The sequence below is a fragment of the Apis laboriosa genome, unplaced genomic scaffold (genome assembly GCF_014066325.1).
Source record: "Apis laboriosa isolate Shangri-la unplaced genomic scaffold, ASM1406632v1 scaffold45_cov149, whole genome shotgun sequence".
Lineage (NCBI taxonomy): Eukaryota > Metazoa > Arthropoda > Insecta > Hymenoptera > Apidae > Apis > Apis laboriosa.
Genome location: NW_025223361.1, coordinates 1,605,638 through 1,625,291, shown reverse-complemented (window position 1 = coordinate 1,625,291; position 19,654 = coordinate 1,605,638). Strand labels below are relative to the sequence as shown.

At 31.1% G+C, this 19,654-nt stretch overlaps 1 protein-coding gene across 1 annotated transcript in view; it reads right to left on the bottom strand.

Moving 5' to 3' along the window:
- LOC122716394 overlaps positions 1–16,465 on the bottom strand; it is a 119,686-nt gene extending 103,221 nt beyond the window's left edge. Inside the window, exon 1 of the mRNA XM_043939416.1 lies at positions 16,214–16,465. Within this exon, the coding sequence (XP_043795351.1) occupies positions 16,214–16,465 (252 nt within the window). The remainder of the gene's footprint in view (positions 1–16,213) is intronic.
- Between the last annotated feature and the right edge of the window lie 3,189 nt (positions 16,466–19,654).

Here is a 19,654-nt window from a genome sequence, read left to right as displayed (position 1 = left end):
TTTTTTTTTTTTTTCTTTTTTTCCCTCCTTCTCGTAATTGGTCGCCTTTCAACAGAAACAACAGAATGTACTTGTTATCGGTTAGCCTGGAATTTTCTCGCTCCGATATTTTCCACGACATATCTCGAGTAACTTCTATTAAAATCCATTCCCGCATTGTTGTCATTTTCACTGTCCTCGAACGGCAGCGAATTCGTGGAGATCCTCCTTCCCTCTCGCCTCGTTTCGATTTTCTAGATCGTTTGGTCGGGGAATCGAAAGAAGGGAGAGAGAGAGAGAAAGAGAGAGAGAGAGGAATATTCGCTGGATATTGTACAAAGTTTGCATTTTTGCACGTGAAGAGGTAAAGAGAGTAAAATCTTTGTGAAATTGTTCTTCGTATTGGAATTAGCCATAGCTTCGTTTTGAAAATATAGTTGCAATTCCGAGGAATCATTTGTTATGAGTTTTTAAATCGAATCGAATTGTATGTAAATCGAGTGGACAAGGTGCAACTAGTTTTTTCGGAAAATAAATTCTTTTCCCGAATTGTAAACGATGCGTGCACAGTGAAAATTGAATAATTAATTATTGAATTACGTCAAATTCATTCTTTTCTCAGTTTCATCATTTATTTATCGAATAATTTTTTAAATCTTTGAAAATATAAACTTTGAGCAAGAATTAAAACAAATTTCGGCTCGATTAATTTTATTACGTTTAATTATTTTACGATAATATTCGAAACTCACAAGTATAAATTAAAAAAGAAAACAACAGTGACTTGAAAATTATCACAATTTTTTTTAGAAAAAGTTTTAGAAAATTATCACAATGATCGAATCTTAATTCAATTGAAAAATTAAGAAGAAACATTTATAATTAGAAAACAATTATTACTACAAGAATATTAAAAAAAATTACTAATTAACTACAATTAGTAGCTTGATTTATATATCTTCTACATTACAAGTAACAATTTTTTATTTCATATAAATATAAATCGATTTATATAATATAATATTATTATTAGATTATTATTATTAAATTATAGATTATATAATAAAAATTCTAATTTTCTAATGTCGGGTAATTTACTTAAATTGGAGTGTAGATACATCATTTACATTAAAATTATCAAATATTATCGTTAACCAAACACGATCATCGAAGACTCGAAGCGAAAGAAAAGTAACGAGACCAGAGAAAAAGAATATTTCCCGTGTATTATATAACGTTTACATTTCCCATGTTCGTTGCGCGAAAGGTAAAATCCCTTGGCGACTGTTCCCGTTCCCGGGAACTCGCGACAGTTCCGATTTATTACAAGGTAAAAATGTAACAATTACCGGGAATACGAGAGGGAACGAAAGAATAAGATCTTAGGACAGAGGGGGTGAAAAATGGTGAAAAAACGAGAATTTTCTTTCTCTTTCTGATGCTGGATCTTTTTTTCTTTTTTTCTTTTTTTTTCGTTTGGCATTGTTCGAAGGGGGTGGACGAAAAAAAGAAAGGGAGAGAGAGAGGGAGAGAGGGAGAGGGAGAGAGAGAGGGGGAGGGAGAGAGAGAGAGAGAGAGAGAGAGAGAGAGAGAGAGAGAGAGAGAGAGAGAGAGAGAGAGAGAGAGAAATTTTTAAAAAGAAGAGGAAAAAGGTATCTGTTCTATATTCACGCGTTGAACAAACAGTTGAAAACAGCTTTGTGAAATTCGAGAATTAACGAAGCGGGTTGAAAAATGTTTCGCTCGTGGCCACGCGCGATAGTTGCGGGAACCAGTGCACGGGGAGAAATAATTCCACGCGTTGCAATTTCTCCTCCGATTTCTTGACGCTGGGGGGGAGGAGGGAGAATATTCTCTGAACGAACGATTTTTGAAATGATATTTTATTGCTCTCTATTTTATTATTTCCAGCGAATGGATTATCCATATTTTTATACGATTTATACGAATCATTTATTACATATGTTTTTAAATTATGGATACATGGTATTATTGAAATAATTTATCAAAGAAAATTAATATATCTCGATTTAACATTTTCCAAAGAAGATAGTTTTAAATTTCAATTTCTACGAAGCAGGGAATTATTATCAATTTTAATAGTCTTAAATAATATCTGTCTAATGCATTGCGAATAAAATGAGGGATTTCAAAAAAATATTCAGAAAATTATCATTTCTGAAAATAAAAAAGAAAATTATCGAAAATAAAATCTTTTCCTCGCATTTATTTTCTATCTAATAAATAATTTTAAAAATTCTTATTTTTATCACTTTATATTTATTTATAAACTTAACAAAATAATAAATATTTTACACATAAAGGTTCAATCGATTTAATTCACATTCTCTGAAAATTTTACGTAATGATTCAAAAATTTTTTTATTTTTCAAAGTTTCTAAACTCTCCATATATAATTATTATTAATAGTAATAATAATAATAAAAGGAAAGTCAATATTCAATCGTCCAAAAAAAAAAAATTAATTTCCTTAAAGTTTTACAATTTTACTGGAAACAAAGGTTAGAAACTAAAAACGAATTATTTTATGCGCTCGTTGATCTTATAGACTTTCGATGACTTTTATTAAAACGATTTCATTAAAGAAATTTTCAACTTTTTGATTATCTCTTTGAAATCGACAAGATTTATCGACAAGATACACCCCTACTTCAAAGGTGAAATTCTCGATTCGCGTCACAGGGGTGTCATTAGAGGAAGGAAAACGTTCTAATAGAGAGAAAACGTTCGAGGTCGATAATAAAGCGAAATTTCTCTCTTAGGTTGGAGGGAGGGAAGGTTTTCTAGGGGCGGAGATTTCCTCCGGTGGGAAGCAGTTCCACGCGGAAATTTACGACCGAGTGTTACGCAATCACGTCCGTAACCTTGCACAATAGAACCATGATTCTGTACACGATTCCCTGAATATTGTTGTTGCGTAAAAAAAAAAAAACGAGCATTCAAAGAATTCCATAAAAAGAAAGAAAAAGAAAAAAAAACGAAATCGACCAAGGATCACGAGTAACTAAATTTTACCAGAAAGAATTTTATATAAGCGAGTCTATATATTGATAATAAATTAACGATTACGAAATATTAGTTTTACTTTTGCTTAATTTTCATTTATTTTGATCTCGAGTGAATCGGCGAATCAAAAATAGTTAATCTTCGAGAAAAAAATCTTGTTCAATTAATTTTCAAGAATGAAAACTCTCGTTATTTCGCAATTGGAAATTCAAAACTACAACCTCAAATATTAACATTATTTAACAATTAATCGAAAACAATAATAATTTTCAAATCTCAAAAATCTTGTTAAACTCAGACTTAAACAATTATACATTTTCGCTATATTAAATTCAAAAACAAATAATAAAACTTATCTATATATATTTTATTCCAAATTTCCCTTCTTAATTACACTCGACTCGACATACAAATTGGCGCGCGACACTAAGCACAAACTCATAATTCGCGACGAAAACGAATTTCTCTTTCGATCGATCTATATACCGAAACACCGGTAACGTCGCAAAATAGCCGATTTACCATACAAGCTGCGCGTGTACGTATTCGTGTGTCGATTGTACCCCTGGATAAAAAACACATTGACACACTGTTCTGTTTCCACCTGAAAATGGTCACCGAACACTGCTTTTTTCGCGGACGAAACAACACACGCGATAATCGAGCAAATGAAAACTCGTCGAGCGAGCGAAAGAAATGATGGGGGACGAGGGAGGGGAGGGGAGGGGAGGGGGGGGGAGGGTAGAAGCGGGATAAACCGGGTGGACATTCGATCGCGCGTAGGGGAGGTAGGGGGAGGGGTGGCACTAGTGGCCGAAAAATAAAAGGAGAGAGGAGAAGGGGGAAAATGCTGCGAGAAGCTGGTGTTTCGCTGCCATTTCCATGGAAATTGAGCATTTCGAGGGCCGGCAAGCCCTCTCCAACTAGCGTCGAGTTACTCGACAACTCGATCCTCCCGTTTCACTCCCGTGACAGATCAGTTTGAATTTTTTTGAATCGTGGATTAAAAAAGAAATGAATGAAAAATTGCGAGAATGTTCGGAGATTATGGGACGTTAATGTTGCGCGGCGATCTTTTTTCGTAACGATCGTTCTCAAAGTGTGCAAAAATTATCCAATCCGAGGAATAATTTTTGAAAAAGTTTTTTTAAGTATGCCAAATGGAAAATTTACTGATTATTCGAATAATGTCGGAATCTAATGTCTAATGGAAATATTATTATTATTATTACTTTCTGATGATTATTCGTAAATCGAGTTCTCAGAATAATTATTTTATATACTTTTGAGAACAATTAATCAATTCGATCATAAATTTACATAATATATTAGAAGATGTATAATCAATCTTTGTTTCTTGATTGTGGAATTAATAAAAAAATATGAACGAATATTTTGACTATATAAGACAAGTTATAATATAATGCACGTTAATTGTAATTAACGATGATCGAGCAATCGATCGTTCGTGGCAAGCTTTTATTTTCTTTCTCTTTTTTCCTTCTCTTTTATTTCCCTTTCTTCCGTGAAAAAATTTCGCAAAGACGATAATACTAACGTTTTCTGACATTGTTGTCCTATATCGAAAAGCTTTCAACGGCTTTTAACGAATTCTATTAATTTCAACGTTAACACAAAGTCGAATCGAAAGACCGTGTCCCAGTTTGGTGCCAGCTTTACAAAAATCAAGTTACTCTTTCGACTACATAATGGAATTGCCGCGAGAATGAACAATATACTTCCATTTGGAGAATGGATACTGGTCCAGATATGCGAGGAAAATCGGTGTAGATATTAAATGCGAGGGGGAAAAAAAAAAAATGTGAAATGATAAAAATTTATCACAATTCTTCTTTATCCCACGAGCATGATTTATCTCGAGCGACTCAAAAAAAAAATAATAGTTATATAGAGTAAAATTTCTGATCTTATTTATTGTTAAGTAATTAATGATAACATTCGCATTTTATAAGATTATACGATAATTAGTTTAATCAAATGATTCGTCATCGTTAATGTATTTTATTTTTCAATAACTAGAAAACATAATTTTAAATATTAAAGAATTTTGTTTAATATATAGATTGAAAATACAGATATGAACTATAATACTATCCTCTTTAATCAAAGTATCCTATTTCCTTTTTATTCTTCAAAATCACTCGAAATTTCTTCACACATCTTTAATTAAAAATTAGAAACCTAATCCTTAAAATTTCTTAAATTTCCTTGAAATTAGATTTCATTCAAAATACAAATACATTTTTTACGTGAAAATCTGCTTCTCTCTTTTCGAATCATTTCGAAAAAGTTAGGTTATGTTAGATTATTGCCACGTCACACCATACCGTTTCCCTGTATCCCTTTACTCGTTCTAAATCGTGTTTCGTAATTTCGAAAAAGGAACGAAGAGGATCCCTCGTGAAATTATACACTTTCAAAAACTTGGACGATTTTATTTTCGTCTTGGCCTCGAGTTGCCGAGTTTGGGAGGCGTATCCTCCTGGCAGGCGTCAAGTAGCGACGAGAAACAAAACGGCACGCAGAATAGTGGCTGATTGGAAGTTGGAAACGCGAATCTGCCCCTCGACCAAACTGCTCGAGAGCTAGCAACAATTAATTTACCATTCGAGATAGATTTGTAGATAATGAGGTCGGCCCTATGTGCATGGCCGGAAACAAGCGGATTAATTAAGCGTTTAATCGGAAATCTTTAACGCGTGTAAGCGTTGCTACGTTTCAAACCAAATAAAATTTCTCCTCCTCTTTTTATTGTTTCCCATTCCCTTTTTTGATTCCATTTATTATTCCTAAGAATAATTAACTGAAAGTAGATTTATAATTGATTGTCACGAAGCTTCGGCTACGCTGTAAAATGATGACTTTCGGATTAATTTATCCAAATTTTATAAACAATAATAATATTCTTATTGTTTTATTGTTAAATTTCTTGTATATTTTCGTGTATATTTTTAATAATGAATTTAATAATGAAAATTGCCTGTCACTTTAGATTTATTCATAAATGAATAAAAGATAACAATTTTTTTATATTTATAAAGAAAATTCTCTAAAAAATAAAAACTTTCTCTGAAAAATATTTTTCTAAGTAACAAATAATGACACATGCTGCACTTCCATTGAGATTTCGCATTGAAAATGATTGGAATGAAACACGAGAGGGAGAGGGAATGCAGAAAAAAAATTCAAGAAAGACGGGAAAAGAAATTGAAAGCGAAATGGCAAGAAGTGTAAGAAAGAATCGATGATTGGAAAAAATAGAAACCACGATGGAATTCATGGAACGCGGAGGCACGAGGCAGATATGTAGGGTTTAACGGAAAAATGCATCTATACGTATACATATATACGTATATATACGTACATACACGATAACGCGCAAGGAATTTCAAGACAGGAAAATTATTCTTGGAGAAAAGTGCAACATCGTGCACGTGTAACGTTATTGCTATCCGAGAGCATAAATTCCCTCTCGAGATGTCATCTTTGAAAAATGTAGCTTTTAACATGTCGATTTCTCTGATAAATATACGAATATGTATAAATATTCAATTATATGTCATGTACGAGTAAAAAGAAAAGGATAAATTAGACAGGTAGACGTTGAAAGTAACAGACAGAGCGAGGGAGAGTAAAATAATTAAAAATTTGTCATAACTTGTTATGACAATTATAACTTTTTTTTATTACTTTTTTCCTATATGTGCCAAAGAAAAAAACTATTGCTGAATAAACTTGAGCACTACAAGTATCGATTACAATATTTGTCTTGATAATGCTCGATTCGTTTAAAAATTTCTTTTTTTAATATTTTACAAATTTCATTTAATTTTAAAATGTCTAGAAACTTATATGCCTCGAAGAATTCGAGAAATAGAAATTAATAACACGATTTTTTTTCTCTATTTTTAAATCATCGTTATAAATAGCAGTGTAATAAAATTTTAGAAAAATTAATAAAATATCGTTCATTAAAATGTTAATGGCTGACGTCGTTAAAATTTATTTGCCACCAACGGTTCTTAAATAGATACTGCTACCTATTAATTTGACACCATCGTCAGTAACTGCGGCTTTTTATAAAGATGGCGATTATATCGACTATAATCGGTGGTTTAGTAATTAAACCGTAGAATTATTTCAGTTTCTTCCTAAAGCTCTCTATGCAGTACATTGGCTCAAAACAGAGTTCAAGAAAATTTGAAATAATTGGAGACAAAATATTAAAAATTGAAATATTTCCAAATATAATAAATAAGAGATATAAATTTCAAAACGAAAAATAAAAATTTAAATGTATATATATGTATATATTGAGCATTTTATATGCTTCAATATGAGAGGATGTACAAAATATAACATATTACTAGTTATTTTCTCAAAATCTAATGAAGTTATTGATTTCATTTTTGTTTTAATTAAATGGTATATGATGATTATTTATTTTACACATTTATTTTGAATGAAAGTATCTTTAAAATATTATAAAAAGTATATAAAAAAAATCACTTGTTCTTCTAACTAATTCCTAATTATACATATATATTTTATTTCTATCTATTCAAAAATATTCCAACTATTTGTATATTTATGAAATACATTCGTTATTTCTGTTTCTGTTATCATAAATAGTATTTAAAATACTATTTTATTTAAACCAAACAGAGAGTCTAAGATATTATAAATAATATTTGAAACATATTTTTTATTTTTTTTTCGTAAAATATTATTCATCAAAGATGCGAACATATACGTGCATTTACACGTCGGGAAAAGCGCTTATCGCAATATTAGTGAACTTCAAATTTCACCGGTTGTATCAGCTTCGAAATTAAAACGGGACGAGTCCAGATACTAATAAGCGCGGTTGGCATCAATCCAACAGCATAGAACACAGCGGAGGCTCATTTTTTCCATGACACCTTATACGCGCGGATTATTTCGTCAAGTTTGTTATCCCGTGGCGTGGAAGAGGATTTGTAATTCCGTGGCGGAATAAGCTGTCTAATAATGTAACGTCGAATAATCCTCGACAGTGGCTCGTGCGTCAATATCATCGACAGATGGCGGTATCGATAGAGTTGTTATCGAAATGCGCCTCTTCGATTTTCGCCTGCTCGACATTCGCTACTGCGCGATCAACTTGTATGCGTCCACTTTTGCCGCGAATCTTTCAAATTCGTGATTCCTTTCCAAATTTTTTTACGAGAATTTGAATCAGATTGAAAAATAATTTCTTTTCGTGGTTCATATAAATGTGTGTGTTTTATCTTTCGATCTTTATCTTTTAAATTTTAAATTTGGAAAATGTAAATGAAATATCATAGGTTATTAAATTTGTTCGAATACGTATATACGGAAAATGTTACAGGAAGCTTCTTCTTCTTCTTTTTCTTATTTTCACTTGTAGATTATGATCCTGCATTTTAGTTGAAAAAGTAGGAAACACTTTGTATAAAAGTAATAATTATACAGGATGTCAATTTATTCTTTAATATTTGCGGAATAATTAATTTAAAATTTTACAGCTTTTTTGTTAATTTACGAGTAATTTAAGTTTCTATTAGATGAAGCGAAATAAAAAAATAGAATGAAATGAATCAATTTAAAACTATCTCACTCTACATTTCACTTTCATTTAACGCAAATTTAAATTGCTTAATAATTTAATGAGTAAATTTCAATTATCTTTTTTGTGTACATTTTGTTTTATTTTTGCCTCTAGAATCTATCCACCAAAAATATCCCACATGTATATTAACTTTATATGTAATACACATACATAAATACATATATTCACACGTATAAAACTTAATTTCTCGCAAGATCAAGACCATTATGTGGTCTTTCCTGATTTTTTAAAAATTAATCTGTCCTTTTTACTTCTTCAACAATGCCCTCTTTATTTTCTACTTAATTGCTTATCTCTTTTATTTTTACTCCCTCGCTAATCCTTTTTAGCAATTTTTTACGATTATTTATTTTTACGCTTTTCTTTCTTCTCCTTTCATATCCCCTTTATTATATTCCCTCTACTCCTGTCCATTCTTTTTATCTCTTTCTTCTCTTTCACGTCCTTCTTTCCTCTTTTCACTCCCTATTCATCCTCTATCCTCTCCGATAATCCTATTATCCTTAAACTTTTCCTGTTCTCCCAATTTTCTCCTCTCTCGCTTTTTCTTACATATATTTTTCCCTTTCTTATTCTATCAAAGAAGAGAAAATTCCAATATTTACATCGATATCGATATTTTCAAAATTGCTCGCTGCGCTACTACATGGGGACGTCAAGTATTATAAAAGGATGCTCGCTAATAGTGTCGTGTTCGAGATTTATATTCATATACTATACTATAACCTGCAATATCAGTAGAATATTATGTCACCACGCATATTTATGTCTGCATATTTTATAGCTGCGTATCGCGTTATCGTTATTCCCAGAAATTCCCTCTGAATAAAATTTTCCTACGCGCCACGCCTTGTCAATAGAAAGATTAATAAGGAACACATTTTCGATACCATGCATTCGCTTAATTATCTTTTCCTGCATTCTTCCACTTTACTTTTGCTACTCCTTCCTTCCTTCCTTCCTTTCTGTGAAACGTAGCCTTGGATTCTTTTTAGAAATTGAGAGTTAAGGGTTTTTGCTTTCACCAAATTTTTTCCAAGCGGACTTTTTGCAGTTCTTAAATGTCATTCTCAATATTTTTAAAAAGAAATAACTCGTGAGAATTTTAGTCTGAAACGAACTCTTTTCCTTCGTCTTTTGTTTTATTTATTATGATTAACTCAAAAATGGATCTATTTTAGTCAGTTGTATATATTTCATTTTTATTTTTTAACAATATAAGAATATGCATATTTAACGAACATGTGACGATTTCAAAATTTTTCATTCTTTTTGAGATTAAGATTTATGAAAAGTTGATCATATTGAAATAAAATCTTTATTTCATTAACTTTTAATTAATTAATGTTTCTTAAAAGAAATTATATTTTTAGCCAATATTTTCTATATTGTAAAAAAAATTATTGCAATAATTAATTACTGGATGTACTACTTTACCCATTTTAAATGTTGGTTACCACTATGTATTTACAGTAACAGTATAACACAATTAGATAAATGTAAAAACATACGTCACACATACAAAAAATATATATACAAAAATATATATACAAAAATTCAATGTAATAGTAAACAACAATTTTAATAATATCTCAAAAACTATAAATTCTCTGCAACATAAACTGCAACCACTGTAATTCTTAAATAGTAACAAGCTCTTAATCGAGTTCCTCACGCCATCGTTATCCCAATAACTAAAAAGTGGAGCCAATCCCTTTTCGTGACAGAAAGAAATTTTTTTTCAGCACTTTTTTGACCAATACCAGAATCGAAAAGCTTCGAATTGAAGAAGAAATCTTTTCCAACGGACCAAAAAATTCATTAAAGTGAACACGGTTATTTTTTTAATACGAAGGAATGTTAATCGATGATAACGTTAGTTTCTTTCTTTTTTTCTTTTTTTTTTTTTTTTCGGTATCGTGGAAAGTGATTTCGATGGATTAAAAGGATGCAGGTATAGCGAGTTGGCTGTAGCAACGGTATAGAGATTAGAGATTAGAGCGCGCACGCGGCCATAAAAAACAATTTGCTTCGTCGATTTGTTTCGTTCTGTAACGCAGTTACGGATCCAATTTATTCAACATCGCTATGGATTATTAAAACGCCTCGGGCGGTGACGAGAAACGTTTCGAAATTTCACGCGAATGATTACGATCGAATCAATCGAAACCTTACGTTTTCCATATTTTTTTTTTTAATTTCCTTTTTAATTGACTCGGTTAATTATCATATCGTAATGTCTCCTCGATCGAAACGTTACAACACGACGCCTTTAATGGAATTTTAAAGAGAGTAAGAGACGCATACGTGATCTATAATGATTAATAATGCAATCGTCAAATAAATAACGTGCTGGATTAACACAATTGTGTATATTGACGATAGTGGAAAACTCTTTTTCATTTTTCACATTTTTTGAAAAATGACGCGAAAATAGAAATATATTTTACTCGAAAAATCAGGGTCATTCGCAATTCTTTTAATATGAACGATATTCAATAATAATTTATATTAATTTATGTATTTTTTATTAATTATTAAGATAAACACATATGCATGTTAATAATTTATATTTGCTTTAAGTCTCTTCTAGATATATTCTGTACGTGTTGTTTTATTTTTATTTTTGCCAAATATTCACAATTTTTTTTTTTAATCTTTTGCTTGCGTGATATATATACATATACAAACAATTTTTATTATTCGCATTATATGTAGGTAAATATAGTAAAAAATAATAATTATTTATTTCGTTCGAATCTTTTTTCTTTTTTCGATTCGACTAAAAACACGAAAAATAGCATGAGTGGTCCGAATTTTTTAATCAAAGGCAAAAAATTATTGAGGAGAGAAAGTTTTAGTCTTAAATAAACAAAAAGCTTGATTAACCGGCGATTGAAATATACAATTCGTGTAAAAAATATTGCAACTTGAGATTGTAAAATGTAAAATGCATGGGAATGTAAAATTAGTCAGATATAAAGTATATGCAAAAAAAAAAAAAAAAAAAGTAATTCAAACTTTTATTTATTATGAAGGGGAAAAAATAAAATGGTAAATTGGACGTACGGTTAATAACTTCATTGTTATGTGGAAACAATTAGATGTGAGCGCGAAAACGTTGGTTGTGAAATATTTGGTAAAAAATATTTTAAAAAAATAATGTTTATTTTTTTTTTCTGAATATTTTTTCCTGGATTTCAACCGGCCAAATGCTTTCGTCTAACTACCATTTTATTTTTTTATTTTTTTTTACTTTTTTTACTTTTTTTACTATATTCTCTCTCATAATAAACGAAAGGTTAATTGTATTCACTTCGTATCAAATCGATTTTAACATTTCCATATATTTTATATTTATACATACCATTTCACATTTCGCCAAAATTAATAAGAATTTAATTAAAATTAGAAGAATTTTTAATGACTCTCGTCATTGAAACGTACGTTTGACTAAAATTCTTTTGAAATGATTATAATATTACAATGATGAAAGAAATTCGAAAACAAATTATTATTTTTAGAAAAAAAGTCCACCTATATTATAACAAAACTCAAAAAAAAAATCTACATTTAGCTACGTTATCATAATCGATATCAAGGAAAAGCTTCAAGCTTCAAGCTTTGTCTCACGAGGTGGCAAAGTCATCGAGAATGTTTCAAAAGCAATTGACACGCGGGCAGAATAGAAAATAAACCATTGGTGTATATCGAAAACCGATTACATAAATGTAGCATTAAAATATAAGCTAGTTTATCTACTTAAATGACCAACATTGGTTCCAATTAATCAACGAGCTCGTTTAAAATATCTGCATACGTATCTAGAGTGTACTTATGATTATATGACGTAGGTACATATTGATTGTGGTAAGCAAAGAGAATAATTCTTCATGCGAAAACAAATAAATAAATAAAAAAAATATAAAACGAGAATTTTTTTTATATCCAGTTGTATTTTTTAAAAAATCAAAGTTTGTGAAATTTCAAGTGCGCGTGTACACGAAAACTAACGAGAGAGTCAATTAAATATGTTTCTTTCCTTTCTTAACTTGTTCGAAATATTATAAATATCGCGATCCAAATGACACGAATAACATATATTCGTTCAATCGAAATATAAATCATTGAAAACGTTCTTTTGATCATCTTTACTTTTTAAAACGTTTCGAAATAAAAATTCCATTTAAAAAAAAAATTGAGAATTACATCCATTAATTTTTTTTACATCCTAAAATATTAACCCCTTAAACATATTCCAAATTTCAAATTTGATGTTCTATAACAATTTCAATCTATAAAATTTCGTAATTCAATTTTCTACTAAAAAAAAAAAAAATTGTATAAAAATTTCTCTCTCTTAACTTACTTACTATCACTCAAAATCATCACCTTTTTCACCTTACATCACATTTTTCCACACAAAGCCTCCTCCATGCCTTTTCAAACACGAATAAAAGTCCGCGTTTCAAATTCATGCAAATCGGACACGTTACAGACACCTTTTTTGACAAATTTTCGCGACTTAAAGGTTGAGTAACGTGATGATGGATTTCGCATTCGATGCAGCCAAGGCCAAGAATTTACTGTTCACTGGACATTATTCGTAAATTCGACATGGCGGAGAGGAAAGGAGGGGTGAGTGGTTACTTCAAAAGTAGCTAACGAACCGACTTCCGACTTACGGACACTGTGGCCAGCTTCATCTAATTGTATTAACTTGCTTAATTAGGATCCTGCTCGCTAATCAACTCGAAATCTCTTTCGAAAGGTTGTCCCCTCCACTCTTTCTCTCTCCTCTCCCCTCCCCTCCCCTAAGCGTTACACCTTTATTTCGGTGAACCTTTGAAAGGCCAATTTACCGCGGTGTCATTTATCAGCCTCTTGTTCTCCCCTATCCCGTTATTATTAAGCGTGGCCATACCGATACGTTGAAACTTTGTAATTTAAACGAATATCGCCACCCCCTCCCTCTCTATATAACGCCTATTAATTCATTTTATGCGACTCGTGATTCATCGTTATTGTTAGAGTTATAGTAGCGTGAATCTGAAATTTTCGGTAGATAGGGGATGAAATTTGGAAATTTGGAATTTGACTATCTGGAAAGAATTGTATTATCTCTGTGTACGAGAGTATGAGAGAGAATCTTGATTTTGGAAATAGAGTATATTGGAGCAATTTTTTTTTTTTTTAAGTAAAATATCTCAATATCACAATATTAAGTAAAATATTAAAATTAAAATTAAGTAAATTAAATTATAATTAAAATTAAGTAAAATATCACAATTTCGACTGGGAATACTCTTTAGAATAGCATGATGGAATATTAAAATGAATGTGTTTATTTAAAGTTTTAGTTAGAAATGAAAGAAACATTAAGACATTCATTGTTTATTTTAACAGAGTGATACTGATAAGCAAAGATTCTCATATATAATCTTGATATTTGTAATTTATACATTACAGTATTAAAATATATGTGTGTATTTGTAATATGTATACTTTTAGTGTTATCAGTTTCATTTATAACTAATGTTTGGACACATTCGTGAACCATTGTATTTTAAATAAATTGTATTATCAAAATATAATATATTTATATACTATGTGAAATTGTAATATATGAAAGTATAAATTATATATGGATATAATTTTTTGATAAAACATTTCTTTGAAATTATGAAAACAAACTTTAAAGTTTTAATATCTTTTCTTTCTTTTTTTTTTTTTTAATGTCACATTATAACAATACAAAAGAATTTTAAATTATAAAATTTTCAGCTTTTGCTTTGTAATTCTCATTGTAAAAAATATTCCCAGACGAAATTTTATTCATTAAATTATAACATGAAAATTTTGATGGTTGGTTTCACGCAAAGAGATTTTCTGCCATAAAAGAAATTGCTGCACGTGTAATTGCTATTATTCTCTACGTGTACAAACTTCTATTAAAATCAGAATTTTCGAATCAGATGAATTTCCTTGAAATATACAGCGTGTCCCAAAAATATGAGAGTACAGTTTAACTGGAGGTTCGTAATTTCAAATAAACTTTTTTCTTTGCAAAAATTTTCGTTTCAATTTTATTTTGAATGAATAAATTCGATTTATTCGTACTTATATTAATAACAATTAATTAATTTGTTCATTATTTATCATTATTCGTGAATAATATTTTATTTTATAAATATTCGATATATCAAGTCTGGACTTGTTTGTTCGAGCCAACGGCACATACCCAACACTATCATCGCGGCTCGACAAGTCTACACGCTCCGTGATTGGTCAATATTTTTTTGTTAATAACTCGTTAACGAAACCGAAACGAAAATTTTTACAAAGGAAGAAATTGCTTAAAATTCCTTCAAGAATCTCCTGTTTCCATATATTTCTATAAAAACATTCTGTACAAAGATTTTTATGACTGATCGTATGTGGATAGAGAATCATACGTATAAAAGTTTCGTTCAATCGATTTTGAAATATATCCTGTTCTGTATAGTGCTTACCAAACAAAATCGAAAACAATTATGATGATATAAAAAAAAAAATTCCAACTCTTATAAATGGACAATTATAACTCCATTTTATAACTCATTGTAATAGCAATTCAGAGATAACAGTCGATCGATTTTTGTACAATCGTCGTACCTCGATTCCTTTCGATCATCTAGTCAACGACATTATAAGCACACTTGTAAGACAACCGTTGAAGAGACTCTTTCTATTATTTCAGAAAATATCAACGATTACATTCGATCGTTTTATTTTACAGAAACTCGATGTACCTCGTTCCTATCGAACTCTCGTTGAGTTCAGTTCGACCAATTGCTTACCAATTCTATTCATTTTCCGGTCGCAGTTTCATCCCTTCCAATACGTCTACATATAACCTATATACGTGTTCGATAACGCGAAACTTTTCGAAAATTATCCGATTTAATAAAATTATTATTATATTTATTGTAGTTATAAATGAAATTATTTGAGAAATGGTTTACGTTTGAAACGACACAAATATTTCATACGAAAAGTAAATAACCAAATGTTTGCAATTCAATGATTTGTTTAATATTTCGCGAAGCAATATTATTGTTCGATTTCAAATGAAAATAACAAATTTCTTGATATATAATGTTAAATGATAAATATTATTATCACTTAATACAGTATTACACGCTTATTGTAATACTTCCTCAAATAATCAATTAGTTTATTATTCTCCAAAAAGAAGTACCTTTATGTTTGACCAAAGAACGAACATAACCTCAAAATATATTACTTATCAAAGATAATACTGAATAATACTAATTCCAATTAATTATATTTTATTATTATCAATTATCATTTCAAATAAATTTCGACAAACCGGCAAACTACTTCAGCATCGAAAGCAAAAACCGAAAATCGAGATACGAGAATTTATCTTAATTGCCTCGTTTCGCGATTATTACCGACCGAGTTTTTCGCGCAGGTAATAAGTATCGATCCGAAGGAGAATTCCAACGGGCGAATAATAAGAATTTAAGGAAATAATTTAACGGAACTTACCGTTCGCCTAAGGACAGTTCTAATGGTCTCGACTTCTTGCCTCGTTGGCCAACGGGCGTAGACCACTCCGCTTAGCAGGAGGATAAAAACTGTGATCCAGATCGTCCATGCCAGGACGTTCTTCGTTCTCGCAAGAAGCTTCTGGGCGGTCCGCGTCGAGATCACTTCTTGCGGGGGGATCTCGAGCTTCTGCGCTTTCCTCAGAATATCCTGGAGTCGCCTCTTGGCCTGCTCTACATCCGGCACCCCCATTTCCTTTATTTTTATAGCGCCTCCACCCCGTAAGCCGATCCCTGCCTCGGGTTAACACCTCGCAGGATGGTATCCTCGTCGATGGCACGGGCACAGGATGGAGATGTTAAGAGAAGAAGGCTTGTAAACGCGCCTCGTGCAGGGACATCCTCGCAAACTGTCGATTCCCTGGAAAATTTCCCCTCGTTTTCACTTCCTATCCAATTATCCATTCGTTCTTTAACGTTGACCAGCTTCGAATCGAATTTTCTTAACTCCATCGATTCGAAATTGGCTTTTGGAAATCTGTGCGTGTGTTTATCGAAAGTGTGTATCGAAGTGGAAAGAAATGAGGAAAATTTTCTTTTGCGACGATATTCGAGGTTATCCGAATTTTAACATCGCAAGCTATTTAATGTTATTTATTGAATTTTAAAAAATTCATTTTTAATTTTTTTTGTTTTGAGAGAATCAATTTTAAGAAAATTGCAAGTTTTCAATTTTGGTAGTATTTTGTATTTTTTTAAATAATAGTTATTCAATTGCTATTGACACGAATTATTTTATACACTGTTTTTAGAATAGAATGATATAAGTCATTATTATAAATATGTTTATAGATAAAATAATGATTATTGAATCTCTAATTAACTCTTTAAGGATATTTGATCAATTAATCACGCGAAAGAGTAAGGAATCTTGTACAAAAAAATTAAAATTATTGTGTGAAAATGAAAAATATATTTCTTTCGTTAAAATATTAAAAAAAAATCAAAAGAAATAAGAATATTGTATAATCAATGAATTTGCATTGCACAAAAATTAAAATCGAGTAAAAATATATCTCAATCAATAATATATATCAACAATTACGTTATACCAATCAATTTTTGAACAATAAAATTATCATTCTTTCAACAACAATATTCATTTACAATTAATTCAAATTCACGTTCGAAGATTAATATTTGACGTCTATTTCAATCGCACAAGCGGACAAGCAAAATAAAATTCCATCCGTATTAGAAACGAATGAAAAATGAAAAAAAAAAAAAAAAAAAAAAAAACAAACGGAAAAAATTAAATTTAAACGGGACGAGGCATTTTAATTCCCACCCGTGGAAATTCGCACTTGCGATCCTCGCATCATCACCCCTCCCTCTAATCGATTTCGAAATTATCCTCAGCGCACCGCGATAATTACCTAATAATTCCAGGATCGATCCACCGATAGCGCAACGATGCAATGGTGGAGGAGGAGGAGGAGGAGGAGGGAAAGGGGTTGGCAAAAGTTCGACCCAGTTCTCGGTTTATAGTATAGGCGAGGATTACAAAAGGTTGGCCCGCGCAAAACAGACACGCCGTAACGTTTCGCGCCGACTAATTATCCCCCCGGTGAATTCGGCAGCCCGATTTTTAATTATCGGCGTATCGATGGAGTGGAGCGCGCGCTGTGTGTGCATTCGTTTTCCAGTGAGCTCGAGCGTGACGAGCGACCCAATTTTCCACAACGGTGAATCGTTTTTTTCGAAGGACGTTTTATCATCGGAGGAAACGGCCCTTTTCATAAAATTGTTTCGTTCGCGCCACCGACGTTGCCTCTTTGAGGGTCGTTCGACGTCGAGGGATCTTAATTTACCCTTCTGGGAGAGCGGATCGTTCGAGTTAATCGCGGAATGGAGGAAGAAAGAGAGAGAAAGAGAGAGAAAGAAACGAGGAGCGGCAACTCGTTAAAGCTTCGAATATAGTCGGTGAAAAAGAAACGAAATTTCGATGACGAGAAAATTATTTTTTTGTGCAAGTAGTAAGAGTATGGAGGGGAATATGGGATAATTCTTCCGTTCTCTTTTTTCTTTTTTTTTTTTTTTTTTTCGTTTTTGATTTGAAGAGAGGGCAGAATGGGAGAGCTGCAAATAGAGAGGATTAAATGGATAAGGTTTAGGCGATGAAAGGTTTAGGTTTTAGATTTCATAAAAACTTTAAGGAACCTATGAATTTTTCACTTTTTCTAAATTAAATTGGAATTGGAGAAGTGGGAATTCTGGTAATAAGTACGAGACATTGTAAAGTATTAATAAAGTTTTAAAGACGTATTTATATATTTTTGTAATAATCATTATAATTATAAATTTCATTTTGTTTAATAATAAATATAACAACTATTGAGTAAGGCACAATTTCCAATTTTTTAATCTTTTTTATTTTTAAATGATAGAAATCCATGTTATTATCAATTAATAAATTTTAAAATACTCAATATACTTCAAATTGTTATTAATATTACAAAATTACGATTATTTTTCAATATTATATTTAATTCATCGAAAATAACACGATAAACTGAAATAAATTCCATTGAAATACAAAAACTTTTTGTGCAATATACCTATATTCTAACATTTTTATATATAAATAAATCTAAATTTTTGATTTTTCATTTTCAAAAATCATACATCAAACTCTACTATATCTTATACATTCATTATATCCTCTATCGTTTTTTTTTTCTCGATGCAAGTTGAAACAACCAAAGTGTAAAACACTTCGTGGGTTGTTACGTTAATCGTCATTAATTACATTACAATAAACGTTAACATTAATCGTCTTAAAATCACGAACATTACATTTGATATTCCATTCGCTACTCGAATAACTCTACTTTTGCCCCGGTTTCGTTACTTTTAATTCAAGAACACTAGAAACTCCCGAGCAATAATTAATTTTCCCCAATAACTCGCTTAAAATTGCTGCCCCTGTACACGTACGTTAAAATTTCCTCGCGAGGAAACCGTTACCACCCTTCCCTGAATTATATTCGAACATCGAAAGGAAAAGGGGGAGAAGAGAGAAAAAAAAAAAAAAAAAAAAAAAAAAGAATCTTTTGTGAATCTTTCGCGAAAGTTCCGACTAAGTTTCCAACGAGGAACGCTAAGGGAGAAGAGCAGTTTATCTTTCCGGAAGAACTTTTCTCTTGTATGCTGAGGAAATACCCTTTCGATCAAACCGCGCCAACGAACCGCAACATCGTGAGACCGACCTTCTCAATCTTCCAACTCTCTATTTCTTTCTCCCTCCCCCCCAACTCTCTCTCTCTCTCTCTTGCATTGAATCTCACACTCAAAATTAATATCGATTTTAAAAGACGACATACACGAGATATATTTCGAAAAGTTTGGGAAGTTTTGTCATAAATTGTTTCTTTCAAAGTGT